This window comes from Chenopodium album, chromosome 4 (genome assembly GCF_948465745.1).
Source record: "Chenopodium album chromosome 4, dcCheAlbu1.1, whole genome shotgun sequence".
Taxonomy (NCBI): Eukaryota; Viridiplantae; Streptophyta; class Magnoliopsida; order Caryophyllales; family Amaranthaceae; genus Chenopodium; species Chenopodium album.
Window position 1 is genome coordinate 35,868,494 of NC_137837.1, and position 27,834 is coordinate 35,896,327.

General features: G+C 39.6%; 1 protein-coding gene and 1 non-coding gene across 2 annotated transcripts in view; both read left to right on the forward strand.

The window, feature by feature from the left end:
• Positions 1 to 25,621, forward strand: part of LOC145627852 (protein EMSY-LIKE 3-like) — a 36,096-nt gene extending 10,475 nt beyond the window's left edge. The window contains exon 6 of the mRNA XM_081680196.1: positions 25,562 to 25,621. Within this exon, the coding sequence (XP_081536322.1) occupies positions 25,562 to 25,621 (60 nt within the window). The remainder of the gene's footprint in view (positions 1 to 25,561) is intronic.
• On the forward strand, positions 1,803 to 1,909 carry LOC145629654 (small nucleolar RNA R71). Its single transcript, XR_014111813.1, has one exon. It is a non-coding gene; the product is annotated as a small nucleolar RNA R71 (small nucleolar RNA).
• Positions 25,622 to 27,834: the final 2,213 nt, after the last annotated feature.

A 27,834-nucleotide genomic window follows, 5' to 3' on the forward strand; every position in this document is an offset into this window, starting at 1 on the left:
TGCATAGCTCGTGAAGCGGTTCGGTCGAACCATGGGTTGGTGCGGCCGAACTACGGGGTTGGTTCGGTCAAATCATGGGTATGTTCGACCACTCCTCTTCGATTAACGAAACCCACAAAGTCTCTGACTCGAACTTCGACCGAACCACAAACGGTATGATCGAACTTGATTAAAATCAAAATTTAATCTGATTTTTGCTTAATTGAGAGGCCGAAATGCTTGTATGAATTGGTGGATTGATGTTGTTGGTTTAGGTGCGGCTGATTGCGTTGGTGTTGGGGATTGCGTTGGTGTTTTTGCGGATTGCGTTGGTGTTGTTGCGGGGTGAAGCAGGGGATGTGCGGTGCTAGGTGGCTGGTGCAGTGGGCGCGTGAATTGGTGGGTGATTGTGGTTGCTGTGGCGGTCAGGTGGTTGTTGGCTGGTGGTTGGAAGTTGGACTGGTGGTGAGTGGTGTGAGGGGTTGCATCGGGTGAGTGAATTGGTGGTTGAAGGTTGGACTGGTGGCGTTGCGGGGTGATGCGGGCTGTTGTGAGGCTTGGTTGCGGTTTGTTTGTGTTGGTGCTGCTGCGGCTCGTGTGTGTTAGTTGTGATGTGGTCAGGTGGTTTGGTGGTGGCTGGTGCTGCGGGGTGAAGTACGTGGTGGCTGTTGGTGATGGTAAATGGGTTGGTGGTAATTGTTGTTGGCTGATTGGATGGGAAAGAGGAGCAGGGGAATTGTTTTTGTTGCTGATGGTGTGGTGTAGGATAATGAAAGGTGGTGTAGTTTAAGCTGGCAGCAACAGGGCAGCAGCTTTAGAACAAATTTGCACCTCGAATCCCGGACTTTGAACTCGAACACGACTTTAAAACCCAAAACACCAAACTCGACCTACAACAAAAACACGAGGGCATTATCAAAAGGCAAAATAAAAATAAAATAAATAAAATAGAGATAAATAAAATAAAATGGAAAATAAGGGACATAAAACTAAACTAATAAAAATAAAACAAAAACTATAAAAGCAAACAAAGTAAAATAAAATACGATAATAAACTAAAGCTAATAAAATGAAGAAAATAAACTAAAACGCTCCAAAATCACCAAATAAACAAGAAACTTTATTAAAAAGAAAACAAGAGAAAGAAAGGGAAAATAAGATAAAATAAACACGAAAATGACTCTAAAACTACTCCCTAAGAGTGACATAAATGTCACTCATCACTTTTGCATATTAACCAACATTGCTCTTATTTCCGCCAGAGAAGGGTCGGAAGATGAGGGGGTTTGTTGTGGTTGGTTCTTCTTGCTAGCATTGGGATGATAATATTTCTGTTGCTGTGGCGCCTGTGGTTCTTGTGGTGGTGGATTTTGAACATTAGTGCTCCGATAGGAAAGGTACGGATGATTCCAATACCACGGATTGTAGGTGTTGGAGTATGGGTTATTCTGCCTATAAGCTTGGAAGGCATTAACTTTCTCCACGGACCTACAATACCACAATTTTCACAAAAGTCCTCATTAGAATTATTATTAATTACAGAAACATTAGCTACATTAGCAGTACTCAGATTATCTAATTTTTGGCAAATAGAGGTTAGTTGAGCTTGCAAAAAGGATACAGAGTCGACACTATGCTTCCCCTTGTTAGCAAATCCTCTGGGATTCCCATATTGGGAATTGTGTATCGCCATATCTTAAATAACCTGATCTGCATCATCAACATTAAGATTCATGAATCTCCCACTAGCTGCAGAGTCTAAAATTATTCTAAAGGAATTGCCAATGCCGTTGTAAAAGGCTTGGATTAACTGCCATTGCGCTAAATTATGGTGAGGGCATTCTCTTTGTAAGTCCTTGAACCTCTCCCAAGCCTCATATAAAGATTCATCGGCTTCTTGGGCAAAGTTCTGATTCGCACTCCGTAGTACTGTTGTTCTCTTTGCAGGATAATACTTGTTATAGAAATTCAAAACAAGAGTTTCCCAGTGTTGGAGCCAGTGAGATGTTGAAAATCCGTAAGCTTTGGTTGTGAATAATCACTAAGCTTCTTTGGAGCCTTCATCTCTTATTCTGCGTCTGATGATGTCTCTGAATCGCTAGAACCAGTTGGAGGATCTCGGTGATTATTGTTATTATCACCAGAATCCGCCTGGATTTGCTTGTAGAAATTTTTCTGTCTATGGAAGGAGCGTTCGATCTCAGGATCGAATGGGATGTAACCTGATCTGGAACACCTGGGCATAAACAAAAACTAGAAGCAAATATGAGATTTGTCTCAGAGAACTAACGCTATCTGAGACAAAAGGGAAATCATCTAGACTAAAAAAAAATAAGAAATAAAAATAAAACCGTTTCCCCGGCAACGGCGCCAAATTTTGACAGGGTAAAGTCGTATCCCCTAATCAAAAGTAAATACCTAAATCCTCTAACTAAAGTAGATAGGGAAGTAGGGTCGATCTCCACAGGGAAACAGGTCTTTTTACTCCTAATTAGTTATTATAATCTAAATTATCTAAGTAACCAATATTTATATTTGAGTATGAAACTAAACTACAAAGAATTGAAATAGAGGAAAAACAATATATAAAAGGATCTAGGGCATAGGTTCACCAATAAATAATACTTCAGGGTAAAACATAGTAATCAATCATTGACATTGCATAAATAACACGATCAACAGGCTCTCGCAATTTATTAATCACCATAGATCTAACAGGCTTTCGCAATTTACTAGATCTAAGTTCTTATTGAAAATAGCCTTCAATATCAAACCAACATCTGCTCGATTCATCAATTTAATATTGCCATACTTTTACAACCGCAATTGTAAATTGTTAAAACAATTCAATAAGAAATTATCATGCAATACCAATAATCAATAATAGTCAATCATCAATGCATTAATTAACCAGATTGTAAAGGGCTTTCGCTACGTATTACAATCACACAATTAATTTACCGGTATTAAATCTCATCTCTCGAATCTCGACTTAACCATTTATAAATTTACCTGCCTATTGAAACTAGACCTAAACATTAATTCTCATCTGTCGAATCTCGAATCAATGTTGTCAAACTCATGCATAAAGGATCAGGCCTAATCTAGTCACAGAGCATTAAATCAATCAATAGGAAATTAATCTAGCATTGATAATTAACAACAACAAATTACCCCTTCATATTATTTATTAGATCCCCATAAACCCTAGATATTAAACTACTCACAAATCATCAAGACTAAACTAATCAAATAATTAAATAAAAGCATAATCAAGGAAGAAAATAAAATAACTGAAATTAAAGGGGAAGAAATTGTTACCATAAAGTAATATAGAATTAATGGAAGAATTAAGAACAAAATTTGAGAGAAAGGATTCTAAGAGAATAATTAAGAGAGTAAAGAAAGAGTAAAGAGGGGAGAAGAAGAGATCCTAAAATCGTATTACGGAGGAGTATTTATACTCCGTACAAAAATCCTAAACTAAAACAAATTAAAACGACGTTAAACGTCCACTAATAAATAAACGCGCCTATTTGCTCATAATATAAATCTCGCGCCCGGCCGGGCGCGTCACCGGGCGCCAGCCTTAACTTCTCCCGCTTGGCCGGGGGCGCCTCTAGGCGCCAGCCTCTTTTGCCGGGCGACTCATTTGGGCCACTATTTGGACTTCGATTGGGCTCCAATTCTTCGGGCCAATCTGGGTTTCCTCTTTCGGTCTTGAATACTAGGTCCAAATGCCCCGGTATCACCTATACCGAGCCCTTAATCACCGGTTCGATGGCTCTAACCGGCCTTGGGCTATAAACTCTGGTCGTGCTTCTCCAATGCTCGTGATTGCTCCAAAATATCTCCGGAAAAAATACTTCAAAAGTATAAATCCCTGCAAAAGTCAACCAAATCTACGAAAACACTAGAAAACACCAATTAGTAATAAAAGTGGCTCTAAAGAGCCAAAAACACTACTAATTATGACCAAGGGACGGGGGTAAAATACTATATAAAATAGACACATCAGTATCTCACGCCCCTTAGGGCTAATGGTCCCCTTTAATGGGTGATGATGTGTTTGTCGCTCATTAGAGCAAATGTCTCACGCTCCTTAGTTCTACTGAGCCCCTTGGTAGAGTGATGATGTGTCTTATGCCCCTTAGGGCTAATGTGCCCCTTGGATGGGCGATGATGTTTCTCACGCCCCGTAGGGCTAATGGGCTCCTTGGATTGGCGATGATGTGTCTGACGCCCTATACGGCTAATGAGCCCCTTGGATGGGCAATGATGTATCTCACGCCCCTAAAGGCTAATGTTTCCCTTTAAAGGTCAATGATGTGTCTGATGCCCCTAGGGCTAATGACCTCCTTGGATGGGCGATGATGTGTCTGACGCCCCTTAGGGCTAATGAGCCACTTGGATGGGCGATGATGTGTCTGAGACCCCTTAGGGTTAATGAGCCCATTCTAGATAAGCGATCATGGAAAATTTAATGCATTCGGCCTAGCGAAATGGGGAAAAAGGCCTCTAACAAGACAAAAATGCCAATTTTATGATTACGGTCTCATTTTTAGGCGTGTCTTGGAACAGTACGTGCTCCTATCACCCCATAATAAGCTTCTAGGATGGGCGATGATGCAATTGACGCTTTCTAAGAGCCTTCTTGGTGACAAGTGTTTGTGAAGAAACATGTAAACTTATGTAATTGAAGAAACATCAATGAAAAAACAAATTGTTACGACTAACTTATGTATAATTGTATTTATTGTTATGTTTGACGCCCCTTGGGGCTAATGAGCCCCTTTGAATGGGCTATGATGCTACTCCCCTCCCTATAGGGCTAATGAGCCCCTTGGATGGGCGATGATGTGTATGACGCTCCTTAGGGAATTTGAGCCCCTTGGATGGGCGATGATGTGTCTGATGCCCCTTAGGACTAATGATCCCCTTAGATGAGCAATGATGTGTCTGACGCCCCTTAAGGCTAATGAGACCCTTGGATAGGCGATGATGTGTCTGACACCCCTTAGGGCTAATGAGCCCCTTGGATGGGCCATGATGTGTCTAACACCCCATAAGGCTAAAGAGCCCCTTAGATAGGTGACGATGTGTTTGACGCCCCTGAGGGCTAATGAGCCCCTTGGATGGGCGATGATGTGTCTGACACCCCTCAGGGCTAATGAGCCCCTTGGATGGGCCATGATGTGTCTTACACCCCAAAAGGCTAATGAGCCCATTGATGGGCCATGATGTGTCTGACACCCCATAAGGCTAATGAGCCCCTTGGATGGGCGATGATGGGTCTGATGCACCTTAGGAATAATGAGCCCCTTGGATGGGCGATGATGTGTGTGACGCCCCTTAGGGCTAATGAACTCTTTGGATGGGCGATGATGTGTCATACACCTTTTAGGGCTAATGAGCCCCTTGGATAGGCGATGATGTGTCTAACATCCCTTAGGGTTAATGAGCCCCTTCTACATAGGCGATCATGGAAAACTTTGATGCATTGAGCCCACCGAAATTGCGCCTATAGGATGACGAAAATACCATTTTTCCGGATTATGGTCTCATTTTTAGGCATGTCTTGGAACGATACGTGCTCAGATCACCCCATAATGAGCCCCTTCGTGGGCGATGTTGTGCCTAGCGCCCCTTAGGGCTAAGGAGCCCCTTGGATGGGTGATGATGTGTCTCACGAACCTTAAGCCTAATGAGCCCCTTCTGTGGGCGATGATGTGTCTGACACCTCTTAGGGTTAATGAGCCCCTTTGATGGGCGATGATGTCTCTGACACCCCTTAGGGCTAATGAGACCCTTGGATTGGCGATGTTGTGTCTAACACCTGTTAGGGTTAATTAGCCCCTTCTAGATAGGCGATCATGGAACACTTTGATGCATTCAGCCCTCCGAAATTGCGAAAAAAGGCCTCTAGAATGACGAAAATGCTATTTTTCTGATTATGGTCTTATTTTAGGCATGTCTTGGAATGGTACGTGGTCGGATCACCCCATAATGAGCCCATATGATGGGCGATGATATAATTGACGCTTTCTAAGAGCCTCTAAGGTGACAAGTGTCTATTATGGCAAACTTATGTATACTTGTATTTATTGTTATGTTTGACGCCCTTTGGGGCGGCCGAGCCCCTCTCGGGGGGGTGGGGGTGAAAGTGCAGCTGGTACTCAAGAAGGGGGGGGTTGAATTGAGTACAGGGCAGTGTTAAGAATTATTGGATTTTATTCTCTATTTATGTAGGGGGACCAGGTGATGAACTGGTCCTGCAGCGGAAACAGAAAATTCAATAAATAATCAACACAAAGATTTAACGAGGTTCAGCTCAACTCTGAGCCTACGTCCTCCACTACCCTAATTACTTTTATTAATCAACTCTGAAAAACAAAAGCAATTACAAATGATCACACTCGTGATCCCCACACCTAACTCTAGGTGTCACTTCGCACTTGAACTCACAAGCACTTGCACTCACACTCGTAAATGCTACCCAATCACTAACCTCTTAGTGATTCAATACAAACCCTTTGTTTCCCTCTAAATGCTTCCTACTCAAAGCTTACAAGAGATAATTACAAAACAATCCTTACTGTGTGCATAAATAGTTTGTAAGAGATGAACTAACTATTTCCCTTAGAGTGTATTTCGAGCTTTCAAAGATAGAGAAGTTTTTCAGAAAAGCTCACTCGAAATTCTGATCGAGTTTATGCTTTTATAAGGTTGGGAGATGAATTCTTTCGTGATCTTTTCAGATCATAACTTAGGTAAATAGAATATCTTTTATTTTGTAAATAAGAGATATTCTAAGATATTATTCTACTTTCCATAAATGGGTAGAATAATATATTCTAAGTTATATGCGAAATAATTCATCTCCAACTCTGCATAAACTGAATCAATTAGTTTAGTAAATATTCTCTAAGGATAGGAAATATATATTCCAGAAAATATTTACTGAACTAATGTCCAGGTTCATGAAACAAGCTACGAAGCAGCTGTTTCCCAACCTGTTAGTGTCCTAGAGATCAGGTCAACTTTTCCTGATCTCTACAACACTAAATATTCTAAGTAAGGGATACAGATAGCTCACGTACAATCATCCATGCACACTTAACATTATAAAGACTACAAAGATCAACTATCCTAATCTGAGAGACTTCATAATCTTCAAGTCTTGACGGCCTTCCTTGATAGAACATTCTGATACAGATTTCTTGAATGCTTTGATTCAAAAGAACTTCATATTGCCTCAAGTACTTGGGATAGCTGTTCCTGTTCAAAATGTCAGTTGATATAATATAAAACCAACAAGAACCAGCTAGTCAGCTGTTTGTCATCACTCAAAACCTTAAGTGACTCAACAAATTCCCCCTTTTTGATGATGACAAACACTTTGAAGTTTCCTGCACCTGCACGTTAGTGAGAAACAGCAAAGTAAAGAAAGTTCTAATCTACACTTAAGAAGACAAGACTTTCTACTAGACTTTCTACACAGGGGATATCTTGTGTAAAAGACTTATGACACTGATGACTGACCAGGATAGCCATCTTCATTTAAAAGAAACAACTTGTTTTTGGATTTTTGGAAAAAGACACTGAAACAGTTAGTTAATCTAACTGTTCTCTCTATTTTAACTTGTTTTTGTGATTATCTGACTCAAGGAAATAAAAGACTCAATCTAATTGTCTAACAAGGCCTTTTCAGAAACTTCAACCTGCTTTTCCCCCTTTTGGCATCATTAAAAAGCATTCAAAAAATAGAATTGCACACCAAAATATCGCAAGTAAGCCAAAAATCAGTAGTTTCAACCACTGATCAATCTCAATGCTGTAGGGTAGCACAAACAGGTTATTCAATCACATGAAACAGAAAAAGCTTAAAACTGTTCAGGATTACACACCAGAAGGTTAGAAACATAATAGAAACCACACTGCATGAAAAACAGTCTAGCAGTGTGGGGGAACAGCAAATATTATGGCAGTTAATGGAAGGGGAGGGGGAGACTGAAGTGATCATTCATCATCATCTTCATCCTCTTCTTCATCCTCTGGGTTGATCTCCTCCTCGAAGTCAGAACCTTCCTCAGCTGTCTTTTCTTCTTCCTTCTTCTCCTTTTCCTCTGTCTCTTCTTCTTCTTCCTCATCAGATTCATTTTCCTCTTCTTCAGAACCTTCTCCTTTTTCAGCATCAGGACCCTTCTCACTGGAGGATTCCTCATCATCCGTCTCAATGATCCTACAGTGTGTAGAGTCAAACTGCATCCCAGACTCTGGGGGCAACAGGTGATCAATCACCCTGCAAATAGTGAGGAATTTCCTGTTGTTCATAAGCTTATCAAGCTTCCTTTCTTCTTCAGCCTGCACTAGACTGGCAGCCAACTTTATGATCCTCTCATCCTGCCTTTCCAACTTGGCAAGAAGCATTGCCACATCCTCAGGAGTGATTTCCTCCTGGTTCCCTGCATCCCTTGGGCTACTTTCTTGACCTACAAAAGTCAGCCTCTTTCCAGAGTAGTCAATCTTCTTCTGAGTGAGTATTTTCTTGGAGAACAACTGAAGACTCACCACCTCACCAGAAAAAGAAAACTTGGGATTCTGCTCCTTGATGATTTTGCAGATAAAAGAACCATAAGGCAGGGAGTTGTGGGATGAAGCATGGCAGTACAACATGTGCTCCATCATTAGAGCAGGCAGATTAACCTTAACCTTTTTCAGGATCAGATAGATCAGGACCATGTCCATGATCCTAACAGTACCTCTGCCTTGACCCTTGGGCAGAAAGACCTTCAAACACATGGAGTGCAGAACCAACATAATTGCCTCCCTAAAGTCACTAGGGGAACCAACTTCTTCCTTCTTTCCAAACAAAAACTGAGTAACCTCCTCAGGTGTTACTCCTCCCATTAGGGGCCACCCATCACTGCTATATCTACCAAAACCATCTCTAGGTATACCCAGCAACTCAGATAAAACAGACTCAGAAACATGTACAATACTACCAGAAACAGTTGATGCCACAGACATATCAATGTTTTGCTTTAGATTAACAAAGAACTGACGAACAGGACCAACAAAAGCATCATTTAAATCATTAAACAGAGACATCCATCCTTGGAACTCAAGAAGTTCCTTAACTTGACTCAAAGCAGGAATATCAAAATATTCATTCTCAACACCACAACCAGATAACACAGTCCTAGAACTTAAAGAAGTTGCACCAGTACTGGGGTTAACAGGTTGTTTACCTTTAGCAGCCTTGGAGATACGGGAAACAGATGATGTTGCTTTCCTTTTCTCTCCTCTCTTAGGCTCAGATGGTGTAGTCTCCTTCTCTTCTGAGCCCTTAATGACCTTTGAAGCAGCCCTAGTCTGCCTTTTCCTTACAGAGCCAGTAGTGGTACCAGCAACCACCTTGGTCACCACTACATCTAGATCCTCCTCCATCTTCTTGTCCTCCTTCTCCTCATCCAATCCTTCATCAGCCACTTCCTCTAACTGTTTTTCAAGTTTCTTGGCTATCTTTTTAACAGGTTCCCCCTCAGAAGGTGATTTGGGGTTTGAAGAAACGGTTTCAGTTATTTGAGTGAGGGTTTCGATGGATTTCTCTTTTGGGGCCTTTTTGGATTTGGATTTTTGTGGAGAAGGGTTTAAAGTTTTAGTCTTTGATGGTGAAGCATGTTTTTCCTTCAAGACATTCTCTTTTGAAGGAGTTTGTCTCAAGGGAACGGCCTTGATGGGTTCAGTTTCAGAGGGGTTGATTTCTGGTGTTGCTTGTGAAGGAGTCTGCTCAGAGACGTTCATAAGAACATCCTTGATTGTTTCTTGAGATTTTGACGAGGGGGAACTAGCCAAACTTGCTTTGGAACCTCCTTTCCTTCCTCCTTTCCTTCCAGTTCCAGCCTTTCTCACCATTGTTGCTTGTCTAAGCTTCGAAGAATTGATCTTGTGTAGAGAGAGAAGTTGAGAATTTTTGATGAATGATGAATAATCACGGAGCAAGGAAAGGGAAGCAAATATATAGCAAGAGGAATTATAGAGACAATCAGAAATAAAATCAGAGGATCAGAAGATATTTGGAAGTTATTTTAATTTGGAAATAACTTCCATAAATGAACAACTGCCCATAATTGCAACTGTCAGAACAAATTGCCGTTGGAGGAAAATAACTGCCATATTTTAAAGATTTTAAAATCAAATAAGAATATAAAAAATATTTTCTCACGGTTTAATTTGAAATTAATTTCAAAATTAATCCGTTTGTATTTGCTGCTGTTTCCTCTGCTGGTAGGGTTACTGAAACAGTTGCTTATCTGTTCAATATGGCCTTCAATCCTGAAAGTGATTAGCTGCAATATTGCTCACATAGAGATAAGCAATTAACATTGAGATAATAGACAGATTGCAAAGGTATGATGCACGCACACATTTAAAGAATACTTAATTAGCCAATCATTGGGGAAAAACAGCTGAGAGAGGTCTCTTAGTTTGACCTAGTCAGACCTAACATGACTCTAAACTTGCAGAAAGACTCTTTACCCAATGGCTTAGTGAAGATATCTGCAATTTGTTCTTCACTGTTGCAAAAACTCAGCTCTACAAGACCTTTCTCAACATTATCTCTTAGGAAATGATGTCTTATCTCAATATGCTTTGTCCTGGAATGCTGCACAGGATTCTTAGAAATGTTAATAGCACTTGTATTATCACATAAAATAGGTACATTTTCATAGAAAATACCAAAATCTTTCAACTGGTTCCTTATCCACAACAGCTGGGAGCAGCAAGCTGCAGCAGCTATGTATTCAGATTCTGCTGTGGATAAAGCAACAGAATTTTGTTTCTTTGATCCCCATGAAATCAAGCAGGGACCTAAGAAATGTGCCATACCAGATGTGCTCTTTCTGTCTACTAGGAATCCAGCATAATCTGCATCTGTGTATCCTAATAGTTCAATTGAACCACCTTTGGGGTACCACAAGTACAGATCATCTGTTCCTACTAAGTATCTAAATATTCTCTTGACAGCCTTTAGGTGAGATTCTTTGGGATTGCTTTGAAAACGTGCACACAATCCCACAGAAAACACTATATCTGGCCTACTAGCTGTCAAGTAGAGAAGAGAACCAATCATACCTCTAAACAGTGTAGCTTCCACACTCTCTCCTTTATCATCACTGTCTAGCTTTGCATTTGTAGGTATTGGAGTTGCATATGATTTACTGTCTTGCAATCCATACTTCTTGATTAGTTCCTTTAGATACTTCTGTTGATGTATCATGATCCCATCAACTGTTTGCTTGATCTGCAATCCTAGGAAGAATCCTAGTTCTCCCATCATGCTCATCTCAAATTCACTTTGCATCAGATCTGCAAACTCACTACACAAAATTTGATTAGTAGCACCAAATATTATATCATCTACATATATCTGTACTACAATCAAATCAAAATTCCTGGTTTTGATAAAGAGGGTCTTATCAACCGTTCCTCTTCTATAGTCATGTTCCATCAGAAAGTTGGACAGCCTTTCATACCAAGCTCTAGGAGCTTGTTTAAGACCATAGAGCGCCTTGTCCAGCTTATATACATGATTTGGGAATTGACTATCAGCAAAGCCAGGGGGCTGCTCAACATATACTTCTTCTTTCAAATAACCATTAAGAAATGTTGTCTTAACATCCATTTGAAAGAGCTTAATGTTCTTATGAGCAGCAAAGGCAATCAAGATCCTTATTGCCTCAAGTCTAGCTACTGGGGCAAAGGTTTCATCATAATCAATGCCTTCTTGCTGATTATAACCTTGCACGACCAGTCTAGCTTTGTTTCTGACTATAGTACCCAGATCATCCAATTTGTTTCTGAAGACCCACCTGGTACCTATGACTGACCTGTTCTCAGGTCTTGGCTCAAGATGCCACACTTTATTTCTTTCAAATTGATTTAATTCATCTTGCATAGCCAAAACCCAATCAGGATCTTTTAAAGCCATCTTGTAGTCAGTTGGTTCTATATTAGATAAAAATGAGAAAAATGCACAAAAGTTTTCATAAACTGCTCTCCTAGTCTGAATGCCTTTACTGATATCACTCAGAATTTGTTCAGTAGGATGAGAAGATTTATATTTAAAAATGCTAGATCTAGGTGCATTCTCATTTAATCCATCAGAACCATCATGCATCCCTGGTTCATTTGTGCCATCGAATTGGTTTTGCACAGATGGACCAGTATGCTGAGATGTTCCCCCTACCTCCCTTACCTGGGTGGAAAACTTGTCCTGAAAGTTTTCTGTTCCCCCTGAGGTGTTGCTTTCTCCATTTACTTGGGGGCCTTCATCTCCATCCTCATGAGTATCCACTTGTTGAGGATCTCCTTCATTGTGACCAAGTCCTTCACCAGCAGCATCTGGTGAACCAGTATGTGAACCTGGTTTTTCTAAGGAAACATCAGTTGATTCTCCTGTAAAATAAAAAAGTCCTATCTCATCTAAGTCATCAACCTGCACATTCTCACAACACATATTAAATTCATCAAAGACTACATGAACACTTTCTTCAATACACAAAGTTTTCTTATTGAATACTTTATATGCCTTACTGTGAGAAGAATAACCAAGGAAAACAGCTTCATCACTTCTTGGATCAAATTTATCCAAGCTGTTCTTACCATTATTATGCACATAACACTTACAACCAAAGGTTCTGAAGTATGCTATGTTTGGTTTCCTTCCTCTAAGAAGTTCGTATGGAGTCTTCTTCATTTGAGGCCTTAACATCAACCTATTTAACATGTGACAAGCTGTATTTACAGCTTCTGCCCAAAAAGACTTGGGGAGACAACTCTCAATGAGCATTGTTCTTGCCATTTCTTCCAAAGTCCTGTTCTTCCTCTCAACTACTCCATTTTGTTGAGGAGTTCTTGGGGCAGAGAAATTGTGAGAAACTCCATGTTCCCTGCAGAACTCTATGAAGCTAGAGTTATCAAACTCTGATCCATGATCAGATCTTATGGCACCCAGTTGATGATTGATCTTGTTCTGAACCTGCTTTACTAATACAATAAACTCATCAAAAGTTTCATCTTTAGAAGACAGAAATAGAGTCCATGTGTATCTGGAATAATCATCAACAATGACACACACATATCTAGAACCATTTTTACTTTGGACTCTCATGGGTCCACATAAATCAATATGAATAAGTTCTAGAGGTCTGCTGGTACTGATAGTTTTCTTTGGCTTAAAAAAGGATTTGACCTGTTTCCCTTTAGCACATTCTTCACAAACTCTATCTGCTTCAAACTTGATGTTAGGCAGGCCTATCACCAATTCTTGAGACCTGAGTTTGTTAAGAAGTCTAAAGCTGACATGTCCCATCCTTTTATGCCAAAGCCACTGGTCCCTATCAGAAACAGCACTCAAACAGATGGACTTGTTCTCAGGGATTTGGTTTAAATAAGTAATGTAAACGTTTTCATGTCTGAATCCCTGGCAGACAAGTTCATTTGTTTGCAAATTCACTATGTGACAAAGGTTGTCTTTGAACTCAACTTTATTACCTTTATCACATAATTGTGAAATACTCAAGAGATTATGTTGTAAACCATCAACATAATATACATCACTAATAGCATGGGAAAGTGACTTACCAACCTTACCAATTCCAAGAATGGTACCTTTGCTGTTATCACCAAAAGTCACCTTTCCCCCTTCATGAGCTGTAAGTGAGAGAAACTGTTTCCTATCCCCTGACATGTGTCTTGAGCAGCCACTGTCCAAATACCAGTAGGTATTGTCTCTCACTTCAGCCTGCACAGGAAAAATTTAAACATTAGCTTTAGGAACCCAAATCTTTTTGGGTCCCTTTCCAACAACAGATTCAAGCACGTCTTTTCTAACCCAAATCTGTTTAACATTTTTCTCATTTTTATCCAATCTACTTTTCCTGTCTTTACACTCATATTTCTTATGGCCATTCTTGCCACAATGATAGCACACATGCATGTCTTTTGCTAAGACATACTTACCTTTCTTATACTCCTGTAACCATGTAGTATCTCTGGGAGACCAGTTCCTCCTGTTCCCCTTCCCAGTATAACCAAGTCCCCTTCTACCACTGTTTCCAGCAGTTAAGGTTAACTGGTTCAATGAGTTCTGGGATTGGAGGACTTTATCCATTCTCTTCTTAAATTCTATGAACTCTCTATCCTTTAAATTCATTTTCTCATGCAGGGATAAATTCTGGTCAACAACTATCTCAAAGTCAAGCTTAGCTCTTTCAAGCTCAGCTTGCAATTTTGAAATACTTGAATCATGCAAAACTACAGGATCACATGAATTAGTCTTTCTAAGCTGGGCTAACTCAACCTGCAAGCTACAAATTTTAGCTTCACATTCATCATGCATATTACTAGAAACAGTTTCAGAACCAGTACTTTTGCTGTCCTTAACTAGGACATATGCTTTATATAGTTTCTCTACATCATCAACTAACAAGTTGAATCCTTCTAACAGTTTAGACCTATTCAGAGCACTTGCTCTAGATTTTATACTATCAAAGTCGTACAAGTCATCATCACTATAATCAAGCACGTTAATGACACAACTTGTAAACTGTTTCTCACATTCATCATCACTGTCATCACATAAACCCATATCAGATTTTATTCTCTGAATTTCAAGTTTGCTTTGATCTAAAGCAATCTCTAGTTCAGCTACTTCCTGCTTCAAGTTAGCACAGACACTTTCCAACAAATCACAACTTGAATTAGCAATATCATATTCTTTAGACTTTTCTTTAAACTTTCTCTTAAAATCATGATAAGCAATTCCAAGTTCTAAACATTGATCTAAAGCACTACTAGCACATTCCATCAAGTTTTCTCTATCATAAAAGAGCATATCCTTTTTGATCTGATCAATGTTTACCTGATGTTGATCCAAGGGGTGCTTCTTTGCCATGAGGCAGTGGACATCTGAGCTGGTTCCTCTGTTGTACCTGGTATCTTCTTCTGAACTTTGATTTAGTATTGCTGTCATACATACATCTGACTGACTTGAATCATCTCCCTCTTCATCACTGTCTGTATCTCCCCAGACAGCAGCAACCATGGCCTTTTTGTAGGCCATCTTGTCTGCTTCCTTGGACTGGTTGTCCTTCCATTGAGGACAATTCTTCACAAGGTGTCCCTTCTCACCACACTTAAAGCATCCTGTTGCAGAGAAATTGTTAGATTTTTTATTTGATGCATTATTAAACTTACCCTTGATGAATTTTCCCTTCTGGTTTCTGAAACTTCTTTCAAACCTTCTAGCCATCATTCCTATTTCATCATCCTCATCTTCGACTGTTCCCTTTAGTGCAATTCCTTTTGCTGGTACCTTCTCTGACTTAGATCCAACCAGCATTTCATGGGTCATGAGGGAACCTATCAGCTGTTCAACTGATAGAATTGAAAGATCCTTTGCCTCATAAATGGCTGTAACCTTGGGAGTCCATTCACCTGTCAAACTTCTCAAAATCTTTCTAACAAGATCTTCATCAGTAAAGCTTTTACCAAGAGATTTTAAATCATTTACAATAGTCATGAATCTACCAAAACAAGTATTAATATCTTCATCCTTAAACATATTAAAAGATTCATATTTTGACATAAGTAAATCAATTTTAGACCTTTTTACCTCACTGGTACCCTCAAAGGCAAGTTCAAGGGTATCCCAGATCTCCTTGGCAGTGGTGCATGCTGAGATCCTGTTTGTCTCATTTTCAGCAATGGCCTGTTGCAGTATTGACATAGCCTTAGCATTTTTCTCCAGCTTTTTGTAATCAGTGGAGATGTATTCATCTTCAGTCTTTGGGACTAGCTTCCCTTCTGGATCAGACTTCTCAATGGTCAAGGGACCATTCTTAACAACCAACCAGTATTCATAATCAATGCCAATGATGATATTCTTGATTCTGTTCTTCCACCATGCATAGTTCTTCCCATTGAACTTTGGTGTCTTGTTGTCATATCCCATAGCATTCATTTCCTGAGTACTCATGATCTACTTCTCTAGGTGTTACCCTTACAAGAAGCCGAGGCTCTGATACCAATTGAAAGTGCAGCTGGTACTCAAGAAGGGGGGGGTTGAATTGAGTACAGGGCAGTGTTAAGAATTATTGGATTTTCTTCTCTATTTATGTAGGGGGACCAGGTGATGAACTGGTCCTGCAGCGGAAACAGAAAATTCAATAAATAATCAACACAAAGATTTAACGAGGTTCAGCTCAACTCTGAGCCTACGTCCTCCACTACCCTAATTACTTTTATTAATCAACTCTGAAAAACAAAAGCAATTACAAATGATCACACTCGTGATCCCCACACCTAACTCTAGGTGTCACTTCGCACTTGAACTCACAAGCACTTGCACTCACACTCGTAAATGCTACCCAATCACTAACCTCTTAGTGATTCAATACAAACCCTTTGTTTCCCTCTAAATGCTTCCTACTCAAAGCTTACAAGAGATAATTACAAAACAATCCTTACTGTGTGCATAAATAGTTTGTAAGAGATGAACTAACTATTTCCCTTAGAGTGTATTTCGAGCTTTCAAAGATAGAGAAGTTTTTCAGAAAAGCTCACTCGAAATTCTGATCGAGTTTATGCTTTTATAAGGTTGGGAGATGAATTCTTTCGTGATCTTTTCAGATCATAACTTAGGTAAATAGAATATCTTTTATTTTGTAAATAAGAGATATTCTAAGATATTATTCTACTTTCCATAAATGGGTAGAATAATATATTCTAAGTTATATGCGAAATAATTCATCTCCAACTCTGCATAAACTGAATCAATTAGTTTAGTAAATATTCTCTAAGGATAGGAAATATATATTCCAGAAAATATTTACTGAACTAATGTCCAGGTTCATGAAACAAGCTACGAAGCAGCTGTTTCCCAACCTGTTAGTGTCCTAGAGATCAGGTCAACTTTTCCTGATCTCTACAACACTAAATATTCTAAGTAAGGGATACAGATAGCTCACGTACAATCATCCATGCACACTTAACATTATAAAGACTACAAAGATCAACTATCCTAATCTGAGAGACTTCATAATCTTCAAGTCTTGACGGCCTTCCTTGATAGAACATTCTGATACAGATTTCTTGAATGCTTTGATTCAAAAGAACTTCATATTGCCTCAAGTACTTGGGATAGCTGTTCCTGTTCAAAATGTCAGTTGATATAATATAAAACCAACAAGAACCAGCTAGTCAGCTGTTTGTCATCACTCAAAACCTTAAGTGACTCAACAGGGGGGATATATGTTTTGTTCCCTTTCAGGCTAATTAGCCCCTTGGATGGGAAATGATGTGCCTGACTTCCCTTACGGCTAATGAGCCTCTTAGATGGGTTATGATGTGTCTCACGCCCCTTATGGCTAACGGGACCCATTGTGGGGCGGTGATGTGTCTGACGAACCTTAGGGCTATTGAGCCCCTTGGATGGGCGATGATGTGTCTAACACCCCTTGGGGCTAATGAGCCCCTTGGATGGGAGATGATGTGTCCGACACCCCTTAAGGTTAATGAGCCCCTTCTAGATAGGGGATCATGGAAAACATTGATGCATTTGGCCCACCGAAATTGTGAAAAAGGCCTCTAGCATGGTGAAAATGCAGGTTTTTTTTTTCTGATTACAGTCTCATTTTTAGGTATGTCTTGGAACGATAGGTGCTAGGATCACCCCTTAATGAGCCGTTAGGATGGGCGATGATATAATTGACGCTTTCTAATAGCCTCTTGAAAGATAAGTGTCGGTTAAGAAACATGTAGACTTATGTATTTCAAGCAACATCAATGAAGAAACAAATTGTTATGGCTAACTTATGTATACTTATATTTATTGTTACGTTTGACGCCCTTTGTGGCGGCCGAGCCCCTTGGGGGGGAGATATATGTTTTGTGCCTTTTCGGGCTAATGAGCCCCTTGGATGGGCGATGATGTGCCTGACGCAACCATAAGGCTAATGAGCCCCTTGGATGGGCGATGATGTGTCTGACGCCCATTAGGGATAATGAGCCCCTTGGATGGGCGATTATGTGTCTAACACCCCTTAGGGTTAATGATTCCCTTCTAGATAGGCGATCATGGAATACTTTGATTCATATGGCCCACCGAAATTTCAAAAAAAGGCCTTTAGCATGGTGAAAATGTCATTTTTCTAATTGCGGTCTTATTTTTAGGCATGTGTTGGAACGAGTCATGCTCGGATCACCCCATAATAATCCCTACGATGGGCGATGATATAATTAACGCTTTCTAAGAGCCTCCTGGGTGACAAGTGTTTGTGAAGAAACATATAGACTTATGTATTTGAAGCAACATCAATGAAGAAACAAATTTTATGCCTAACTTATGTATACTAGTATTTATTGTTATGTTTGACGACTTTCAGGGCGCCCGAGCCTCCTAGGGGTGGGGGGCGATATATGTTTGGTGCCCCTTCTGGCTAATGAGCCCCTTGGATTGGCGATGATGTGCTTGACGCCCCATAGGGATAATGAGTCCCATGGATTGGCAATGATGTGTCTCACGCCCCTTATGGCTAATGAGCCCCTTGGATGGGCGATGATGTATCTGATTCCCCTTATTGCTAATGAGTCGGTTTGATGGGCGATAATGTGTCTGACACCCCTTAGGGATAATGAGCCCCTTGGATGGGCGATGATGTATCTGACACCCCTTTGGGTTAATGAGCCCCTTCTAGATAGGCGATTATGGAAAACGTTGATGCATTTGGCCCACCGAAATTGTGAAAAAAGGCCTCTAGCATGGTGAAAATGCCATTTTTCAGATTACGGCACGGTCTCATTTTTAGGCATGTCATGGAACGGTACGTGCTAGGATCACCCCATAATGAGCTCCTAGGATGGGCGATGATATAATTGACTCCTTCTAAGAGCCTCCCGATAGACAAGTGTCTGTGAAGAAACATTAGACTTATGTATTTGAAGCAACATCAATGAAGAAACAAATTGATATTGCTAACTTATGTATCCTTGTATTTATTGTTATGTCTGACGCCTGTTCGGGCGGCCGAGCCCCTTGGGTGGGCGATATTGACCCTAAGGCGAGACTAGGTCGTTGAAAACTAATATACCCATGGTAAAAAAAAATTTATAATCTCTCAAAACTCCCCTACACAAATCTTAGAGTAATTCAAGGGTCGAACAACTAGGAATGGGAAATGAATGCTAAAGTGAAAGCTAAGATATTTTGAAGCAATAAAGTGAGGTGTGTGTATCCAAAACAATCAAACTGTAATAAAATTTAACAAGCACTAGGGTTAGGATCCGCATGTTCTCGGAATGGACATAGCTAATTGGGATTGGAGTTGACTAAGTCAAGTGTTGCGAGGGAAAATTAACTAAGCAATCAAGAGAGTAAGGTAGGCTAATCTCCTAGAAGTCAAGCTAGCGCCAACTACGAGAGACTCTAACTAGGAGCCTTACAAACCTATTCAATCGACAAAATCAAGCCACATATCAATTTTCTGTATCAATGCAAGCTTATAATGCATTCTATAGTAACAAATCAAAGTCATCTACTCTTCAATTATTCACACACATGCACTTAATCAATCAACCAATTTAATCACAACATCAACTCCATCAATTTCCCCCAATTTTCATCAATTCATAACTCATACTTGCTTCACCATTCCCCTAGCTAGATAACTACTCATAATCCATTGAAATTAAGATCAAAACTAAGCTAATCAACAATTTCATCATCATCATATCAATAGAACTAATTCTATCACAAATTCAATTTAAACTTGAACAATCAACAAGGCCATTGAAATGATAAGCTAAAAATTGTATTAATGTAAAAGAAATCCTTACAAACTTGCTTCAATTCAATGGAGGAAACGCTAGAATTTAAGAATCATCAATAAACAACAAAGAACTTCTCTCTCTACAATCTAGAGTTTCTCTCTCTAAAATTCTAGCCTAATTTCTATTCTAATTTCTGAAAAATTGAACTCTAAAAAACTTCTCTCTAAAAATAGAAAGAAAATCTATATATAGTAAAACTAACTAAGAGAAGTTAGTTAGATCGTCCCCAAATACACCCATACAGGCGCGGCCAACCATAAGCAAGAGCACGGCCGCGCAAGACTAGGTGCGGAACAGGGACCCAAACAGGCGCGCCCGCGCCCGAGGGAGGCGCTTTGGGCCACTAGGGCGCGCGGTCGTGCCATGGTCGCGCGCGCCTGTGCCTAGGAGCAAGGCAGCCCTCTTCCCTATCATTCCGATGCTCCTCGTGCGTTCCACTTAATGCTCTTGATAAACACGGGACCTTGCAGTTTCTAATCTCCATGTTTGCGGGTTCAAGACTAGAAATCATGCCCTCACGGCTTGAATTCACAGATGAAGGACTTTAGGAACTTGCACTTCTCCATGCTTGAGCTTTAAATGGAGACCACTATGCATCCTAATCAATGCCAAACTTAGGAAGAGGCCTTAGGAAACTTGGATAACGACCTTAACCTGAAAAATAAAGGAAAACAAGCAAATAATAGAGAAAATAACAAAATAAACCAAGCAATGCATAAAGAAAGAAATCCAACTAAGAAAATGCAAACTAAAAGAAATAAAGGGTAAAATTAAGGAAAAGCTAAGTAAAAGAGCTATAGAATAACATGAAATTCATCCTAAAGAGAAACAAATTAGCGTCATAAATGACACTCATCAAATTCCCCCAAGCTTAACTTTTGCTCATCCTCGAGCAAAACAAAGCAAGATGGAATAAGGATGAAAACTTACTAATAAAACGAGACATAAGACGGGAATATACACTAAGACTTACTATTGTAGGAATCACGATTGTTTTTAGCTACAACAAGCCCTTTAAACCTCAAAGTCGCCTATGAGGACGAGTGAAGTCTCATAAAGGTTTCCTAAGAGCTTAACCTATAACTCTCCACCAACATATATGAGGAAAACCAAAAAAAGAAAAAGTAAATGAAAGAAAAACAAATTTGAAACATGTACGAATTGGACTTTACAAAATGACCACATTTCAAATGAATAAACATCTTTCTTATGAAATAGAGGTTTGCACGTTTCAAGATATCTGAGGTTGATTGAAACATATAGTATGCTAAGCATAGAGAACTAGTTATCACAATTAACCTTCATCCCGTTTGATCTTACCGCGTTTTCCCTATAGTCTTAATCTCCCTCTAATGTGCATCTCAATAGCTCCTCGAAGGAGCCGGAAAAGAAACACTTTTGGGCTACACGATGTCTTGACTATGCATCCCCTCTATTTAGGCTTTAACTCAAAATGTCCTCCCTCGAAATTTGACTCAACCTCTAGGTTAAAAGGTCTTTCCCATTGTTGTAACATAGGGGCAAAAAGGGTTATGGGTAGGCTAAAAATTTAAAATTTGGTTGTATCCCTAATAATGAAGCAAAGAACGGGCCCTTTATTGGAATCACAACCATGTAGTCACCAAACAAAAACAAAATAACTTCCCCAAGCTTATTTAAAGCCATAATGACAATCATATTCACAAAAAGCGTAAACGCTTCTTCTCCGAGCTTAAAGGAAGCATTGTCCTCAATGCTTGAAAAGGGGAAAAGAATTAAATCAAAATATTTTTTAATTTTCTCATTTTCACCTTTTTTTTTTCTTTATGCATAAATCAAAGCAATTGTCCTCGCCTCTTTTAACTTTGGACGGCTTTTACAACTTTTCATTTATTATGTCCTCGCCTTTTATAACTTTGGACGACTTTTTCTATCATACATTTTCCATTATTCACAAAATATACACAAATCACAAGCTTGCTTATAGAAGGAACCAAAGTCCATACTTATAAACCACAAACTCCAAAAACGTGACCATTTGCTTCACAAAAACAAAAAATGGAACCAAAAGAAACAAAAGGCTCAAAATTCTAAAGATGTGGCTTGAAAAGAAGGGAAAATGCTCAAATGGTTAGCTAGAGGGCAAATGTAATCCCAAAGAACTAAAATAAAGTAGATTAAACCTAGAAAATAAAAATTACCACCTCAAAAATATGCCTTTGTCCTCCCTAGATGGTTCTTGTGTTAGAGATTTATTAGTCAAGATTCAAGATTAGGTATGCAATAGTCAAGGATCCATGCCACTTATGCAAGATATGTAGAAGGTTTGAAAAATGAAGAACCTCACATGGATGTAGCAAAATCTCATTATAGGTGTCGAATCGACCATAGGAAGCAACTACCAACATGCCACAAAGAAGTAGAAATCAGTTTCATGATCCTCCTAGTTCCAGAATATGCTACCTTAGCATACACCTATCCTAGAGTCAACCAAGCATATTCTCAAACCAGTCATACCCATACCATTTAGGAAGATATTCATTCAAAAGAAAAAATCGGTTGTATACAGTCCAATTCAAAAGAAAAACAAAAAGATGACAAATAAAGCCTCAAAACATATCAAAAACAAAAAACAAAAAGAAAGAAAAATGAAAGATAAGAAAAGAGAAAAGGAAAAACATAGTTAAAGGAAAAGAAGGAAAAAAAAGAATGGAACGAATATGCAAGTAAAGCATGTAATACCCAATCGACAAACAAGTGATCAAATGACAACATCGTCAATGATCCCAAAAACTCTAGGTGTTAAAAGCATCCATCCTCAAACCATTAAACTTTTCCTAAAACTAATCCTAAACTATGCATCCAAGAAAATAAAAGAGGATAAAGAAAACTAAGAAAGATCTCACCGGCTTCCAAGCAAGGCTAAAATAGTAAGGTGAAGAATCAACCACCTCATGAAGCTTCAACAAACAAAGCATCATCATCAAAGCCATGTGAGAACAAAAAATGGAAAAGAGAACTATAAACAAAGAAAACAGTTAGTAACTTCAAAACAAAAGAAAAGAAAAGAAAACGAAAAAGAAAGAAAATAAAAGGCAAAACTAAACTATCAAGAAAAAAACAAAAAAAGAACTAAAGAACTAACTAAACATCTAACTATGCATCAAAATACTAAACTACAAATTTTGGATTCAAGGGGTTTGAATTCATGGGATTTGGATTTTAGGGGTTTGGATACAAGGGAGCAAACACAGATAAACATCACATCAACAACAAGATCAAGAATGAGCAAACATCATAAAAGTAGGATCAAGAATGAGATCAACATGCAAAGAATCAAGAGAAGCAAGTTTAGTTTCAACAACAAATTGGCCACCGAGACAAAACCCCTAAGTAAAGGAAAAGTTCTCCCAAGCTAAACAAAGATACATCTCAACATCCCAACAACACAAAGCAAGCACATATAAGACAAGAGATGGAAGCACATAGCACAAAAATGAGGTAACTAGCAACCACTACCATTTGGCCCGGAGCCATCATTGTTATCCCCATCATAAGAAATACCAGATGGGGGACCATGAGGATCCCATCCCCCGGTGTGTGGCCAACCATAATGCCCCCTAAAGTTATCTTGTTGCCAAGGGGCAAGGGGAGTGAATTACTTGGGCAAGGCGAGCGGTAGTGGATGATCGGGGTTTACATAGGGGTATTTAGGATCACCGTTGTAGTCGCTCCCACAAGGAACACGGTAATCGTAGTTACCGTGCTCATCGGGAATGAGCGAGTCTCGGTGTTGGACTCCAGGGATCCTTCCCAAAATGGGTACATAGGTACCCCATCACCTCCAAAATATTGTAGAGGATCATATTGGGGTGGAAAGTAAGGGTAGTTAATCGGGGGAGTGATTTCTCCCCGGTTAACACCCGCATCAAATAAATGTTGTTGTTAGAGAAACATACCTTGTTTCATCTCCGAAATCCCTCTCATATGGGTATAGAGGGCCTCAAAATCTTGATCGTACATGCCCTCTAATCGGATTTGCATGCCCTTCATTTGAGCACTAAGGGCATCCAAGTCGGAGCTAGCATATTGTTGATGTTGCTCTTTATGTTGTTTTTGTTGTTGTTGTTGTTGTTTTTGCGGCTCTTCTTCTTCTTCTTCTTCTTCTTCACCCATTTCTTCATCATCATCGTAGTAGGGCGGGCGGTGACTAATAGGAACATGCCAAATGTTTGCAACATTCTCTCGATGGAGAGAAGTCAAGGAAGGGTTAGGGAGGTAGCACCAATGCTCATTATCCCTTAGCCAATCAAATACATCGTCGTCATCATTCTTTCCCAAGAAATGGATTTGCTTTAATTGCTTAAAGTCGAGGTAAAGAGAATAAACATCCTCCACCGGAGTGCAAGATGGCAAATAATGCCCTAGCTTAAGGTTGGTCGCTATCCTAGTAACCATGCTCCCACAAGGGATCTCGTCGGAATCCCTACCTTGAAACCCTTTGCAATAGCTTGCAAATGTGTACCGCAAGATTAGGCGACCCCGGTAATCCGCACGAGTAGCCACCCATAAAATCCAAAGTTCCACTTGGCTCATCTTTCTTAATTCTTGCTTCGGGAACACCGAATATCCCAATAGCCTATGGAGAACCCGGAGACATGGTTGGTATACCTTACTAATCCTGGCATACCGGGTAACAAAGTCACTGCAACCAGAAATATCATCCCACTACGAATTCTGATTATACACATTGTTGAAGAAGAACTCGGGATCCAAAATATCAGAATTTGGATCAAAATCAAGAGCCGCATTAAATTCTTCCAAAGATTGATCGAATTGAATGTTGAAGAGTTGAAATCGGACACGGTAGATACCACCCTCAATCACCATAAGATTAAACGTGACCAAGAACTCCAAAGTTGGTTGAACATATGTACGGAAGCAGGCTCCCAAAAGACCCCATGCAAAGGTTGTTACGCAACTCCCTCAAGTCCTCATAAATAAAAAAATTTAATCATGTCCGCTTGATAGTAGTGACGGAAAGGCTTTAAGGAACGGTTTACTTTGAGCTTGGAGTGTCTAGCTTTTTGGATTGGGTCGGTAATTCTATGTTTAGGGATAGAGGTAGGTTAACGTTGTTGTGAGGTAGAGGGAGAAGGACCGGGTTCTTCATTGGCTTTTCGTTTCTTGAAAAGGCTTTTTATGTGTTTAGACATGATGATTTTCAAAGATAACAACTCAAAACACCACAATCACCCCAAGAAACTCCAACAAATAATCTTGAATGCTTAATCAAACTCCTTAACCAAAACCAACAACCAACAAATCACTACCAAAGTTGAGCAATCCCAAATACACACAATTACCACCAATTCAAGCCACCAAAGGCATTCAAACCATATACCAAGCACAAAGAAATCAAGAACCAAAGCTCAACATTACCAATGAAGCACCACTGCAAAAAATCCGATCACAACAATTCCCAACAATAACGATCAATTTTGCTACTTAAATAACAAACAACACAATGCAAGCAATAATTAACCATCATATTTTTTTTTTGGAAAATATGAAAAATTTTATTACCAAAAGGAAAAGTTACAATTTACAAGAGCTAAGTTATAACAAACACCAAACCCCACAAGACCTGAAAAACAGGCTAACCAACCACCAAACAGTTTAAGCTCAATCTCCTGCCACCTTCTAGGAAGGGTTCAAGAGAAAGAGACAAGAACAGCCTGAGCTCAAGCTTCCAGCCACCTTCTAGGAAAGGTTCTGGAAACCAGGCCCAGGAACACAAAAACAAACACAATTAACACCAACCCTGCAAAATGTATAATTGAAAAACCCCCACCTAGACTGAGCTGCAAAAGCAACAGGACTAGACATAAAGAGGTAATACATCAACTCAAGGAATACACTTAATCTAAGCACCAGAAAAGACAAAACAAAATTGCAATTTGCTGACTAAAAAAAACAGCAGTAGTAGCAGGTTAGAAACACCAGCAGCAGACAAGCAACACCAACTGCCACAACTAGCTGCAGCAGGCCTGAAACCAGAACAACAAACAGCAACAACAAACCAACAGCAGCAGTGCCTGACAAACACTGCTGCAACAGACAATCTGAAAAGCAACAGCAAAACAGCAGCAGCAAAACAACAACAGCGCCTGACAAACAGACTAGGCTGCAGCATACACAAATCAGCAACTGCAGACACAGCAGCAGCCTGCCAGAACAGCAACTGCAGAAACAGCAACCAGTTGCTACAGGCTTCAGAAATCAGATCAACAACAGCTTACTTGCTGACCAGAACAGCAACAGAATTCAGCAACAGCAACATCAGAACAAAACAGTAGTAGCAGCAGACTAGGCTACTGCAGACTTGAAAACAACACCAGCAGCCTGAAACCAAAACAAAGCACCAGCAAACCTGTAGCTCCCTGATAAAACCAACTAAGCAGAAAATTACATAATCAATTATTTGCTTCCCGCTGGGATTCTACAAGCTGAATGAAAGATAATATCCCTAACTAGGACTGCAACAACCAGTAAACAAAACTACATTCCTCTGTATCCAAATACCATAGACTGTTTTAGTAAAGGCAACTTGGATCACTTTGTTTTTCATTTTGGAACTTCTGCAGATTTTCTTCAACCATTCAATCTCATCATCAAACTGTTGAACATGCTTGGAAACATGTTAAATACTCAACACCTTGTTCCAAACCTGTCTAGAGTACTAACAATCAAAGAATAAGTGTTGAACGCTTTCATTGCTATTCAAGCAAAAGAAACACCTTGGATCACAAGAGATGTGCCATTGTAGCAACCTATCCTTAGTGAGAAGCCTATCCCACAAAGCTAGCCACAAGATAAATACACTTTTAGGAGTTGCCAAGTTATGACAAATGACCCTCTTCCAAGGAACCTTAGGGACTTGAGGCCTAACAGCAGCATAAAGCTTCTTGATTTTCATCTTATTGCCCTGTATGAAACCATCTTATCCCCCTTGATCATTCACAATATCTCTACAACTTAGAATTTTCTTCAAAAACTAAGAGCATTTAGCAGGGGTAGGAGTGGTCCAACAATCTTTATGCTTGAAATAATAGATATGGACCTACTTAACCCAAAGATTATCATCCTTGTTAGCAATATCCCAAAGTAACTTAGTGACAACTGCCTTATTCCACTCAGGGAGAGAAAGAAAGTTCCAGCCAGCTCAGACTTTAGGAAGACAGACATAGTTCCAAGCATCCAAAGATTTCTTAGCAGGAGTAGAGGATCCAGTCCAATGAAAGCATCTGAATCTAGCCTCAATCTCTTTCAGAATTTTCTTAAGCAAGACAAAGATTTGAGCCCAATATGTCTAAATACCAAACAACACACTCTTAACAAACTGGAGCCTCCCAGCACAAGACAAGTGTTTAGCCATCCACCCTTGAATTCTAGCAGTCATTTTCTCCACCAAAGGCCTACACTGAGAAATTGTAAGCTTCTTAGAAGAGAGAGGGACCCCAAGATATGTAAAAGGAATAGAACCTTGAGAAAAACCAAGAAGCTCTCTGAGCTCTGTCTGAACTGCAACAGGAACTCCCCCAAAGTAAACTTCACTTTTATCAACATTAGCAGAAAGCCCTGAAGAACCTGAAAATTTCAAGGTAGCTTGGAAAAGAAGCTTAACAGAAACACTATCAACTCTAGAAAACATCAACAGATCATCAGCAAACATCTCATGAGTTAGGTTTAACTTTTCACATCTAGGATGAAAGTTAAAATCAGGAGTTAACCTAAGCTCATCAATGCATTTAGAAAGGTATTCCATACCAATAGCAAAAAGAAAGGGAGACATAGGATCACCTTGTCTTAAAATTTTCTTAGCTTCAAAAGGAGGGGCAGGGAAACCATTGATAAGAACAGAATAAGAGACAGAAGTAAGACAGGTCCAGATCCAATTAATAAATCTCTGAGGAAAAC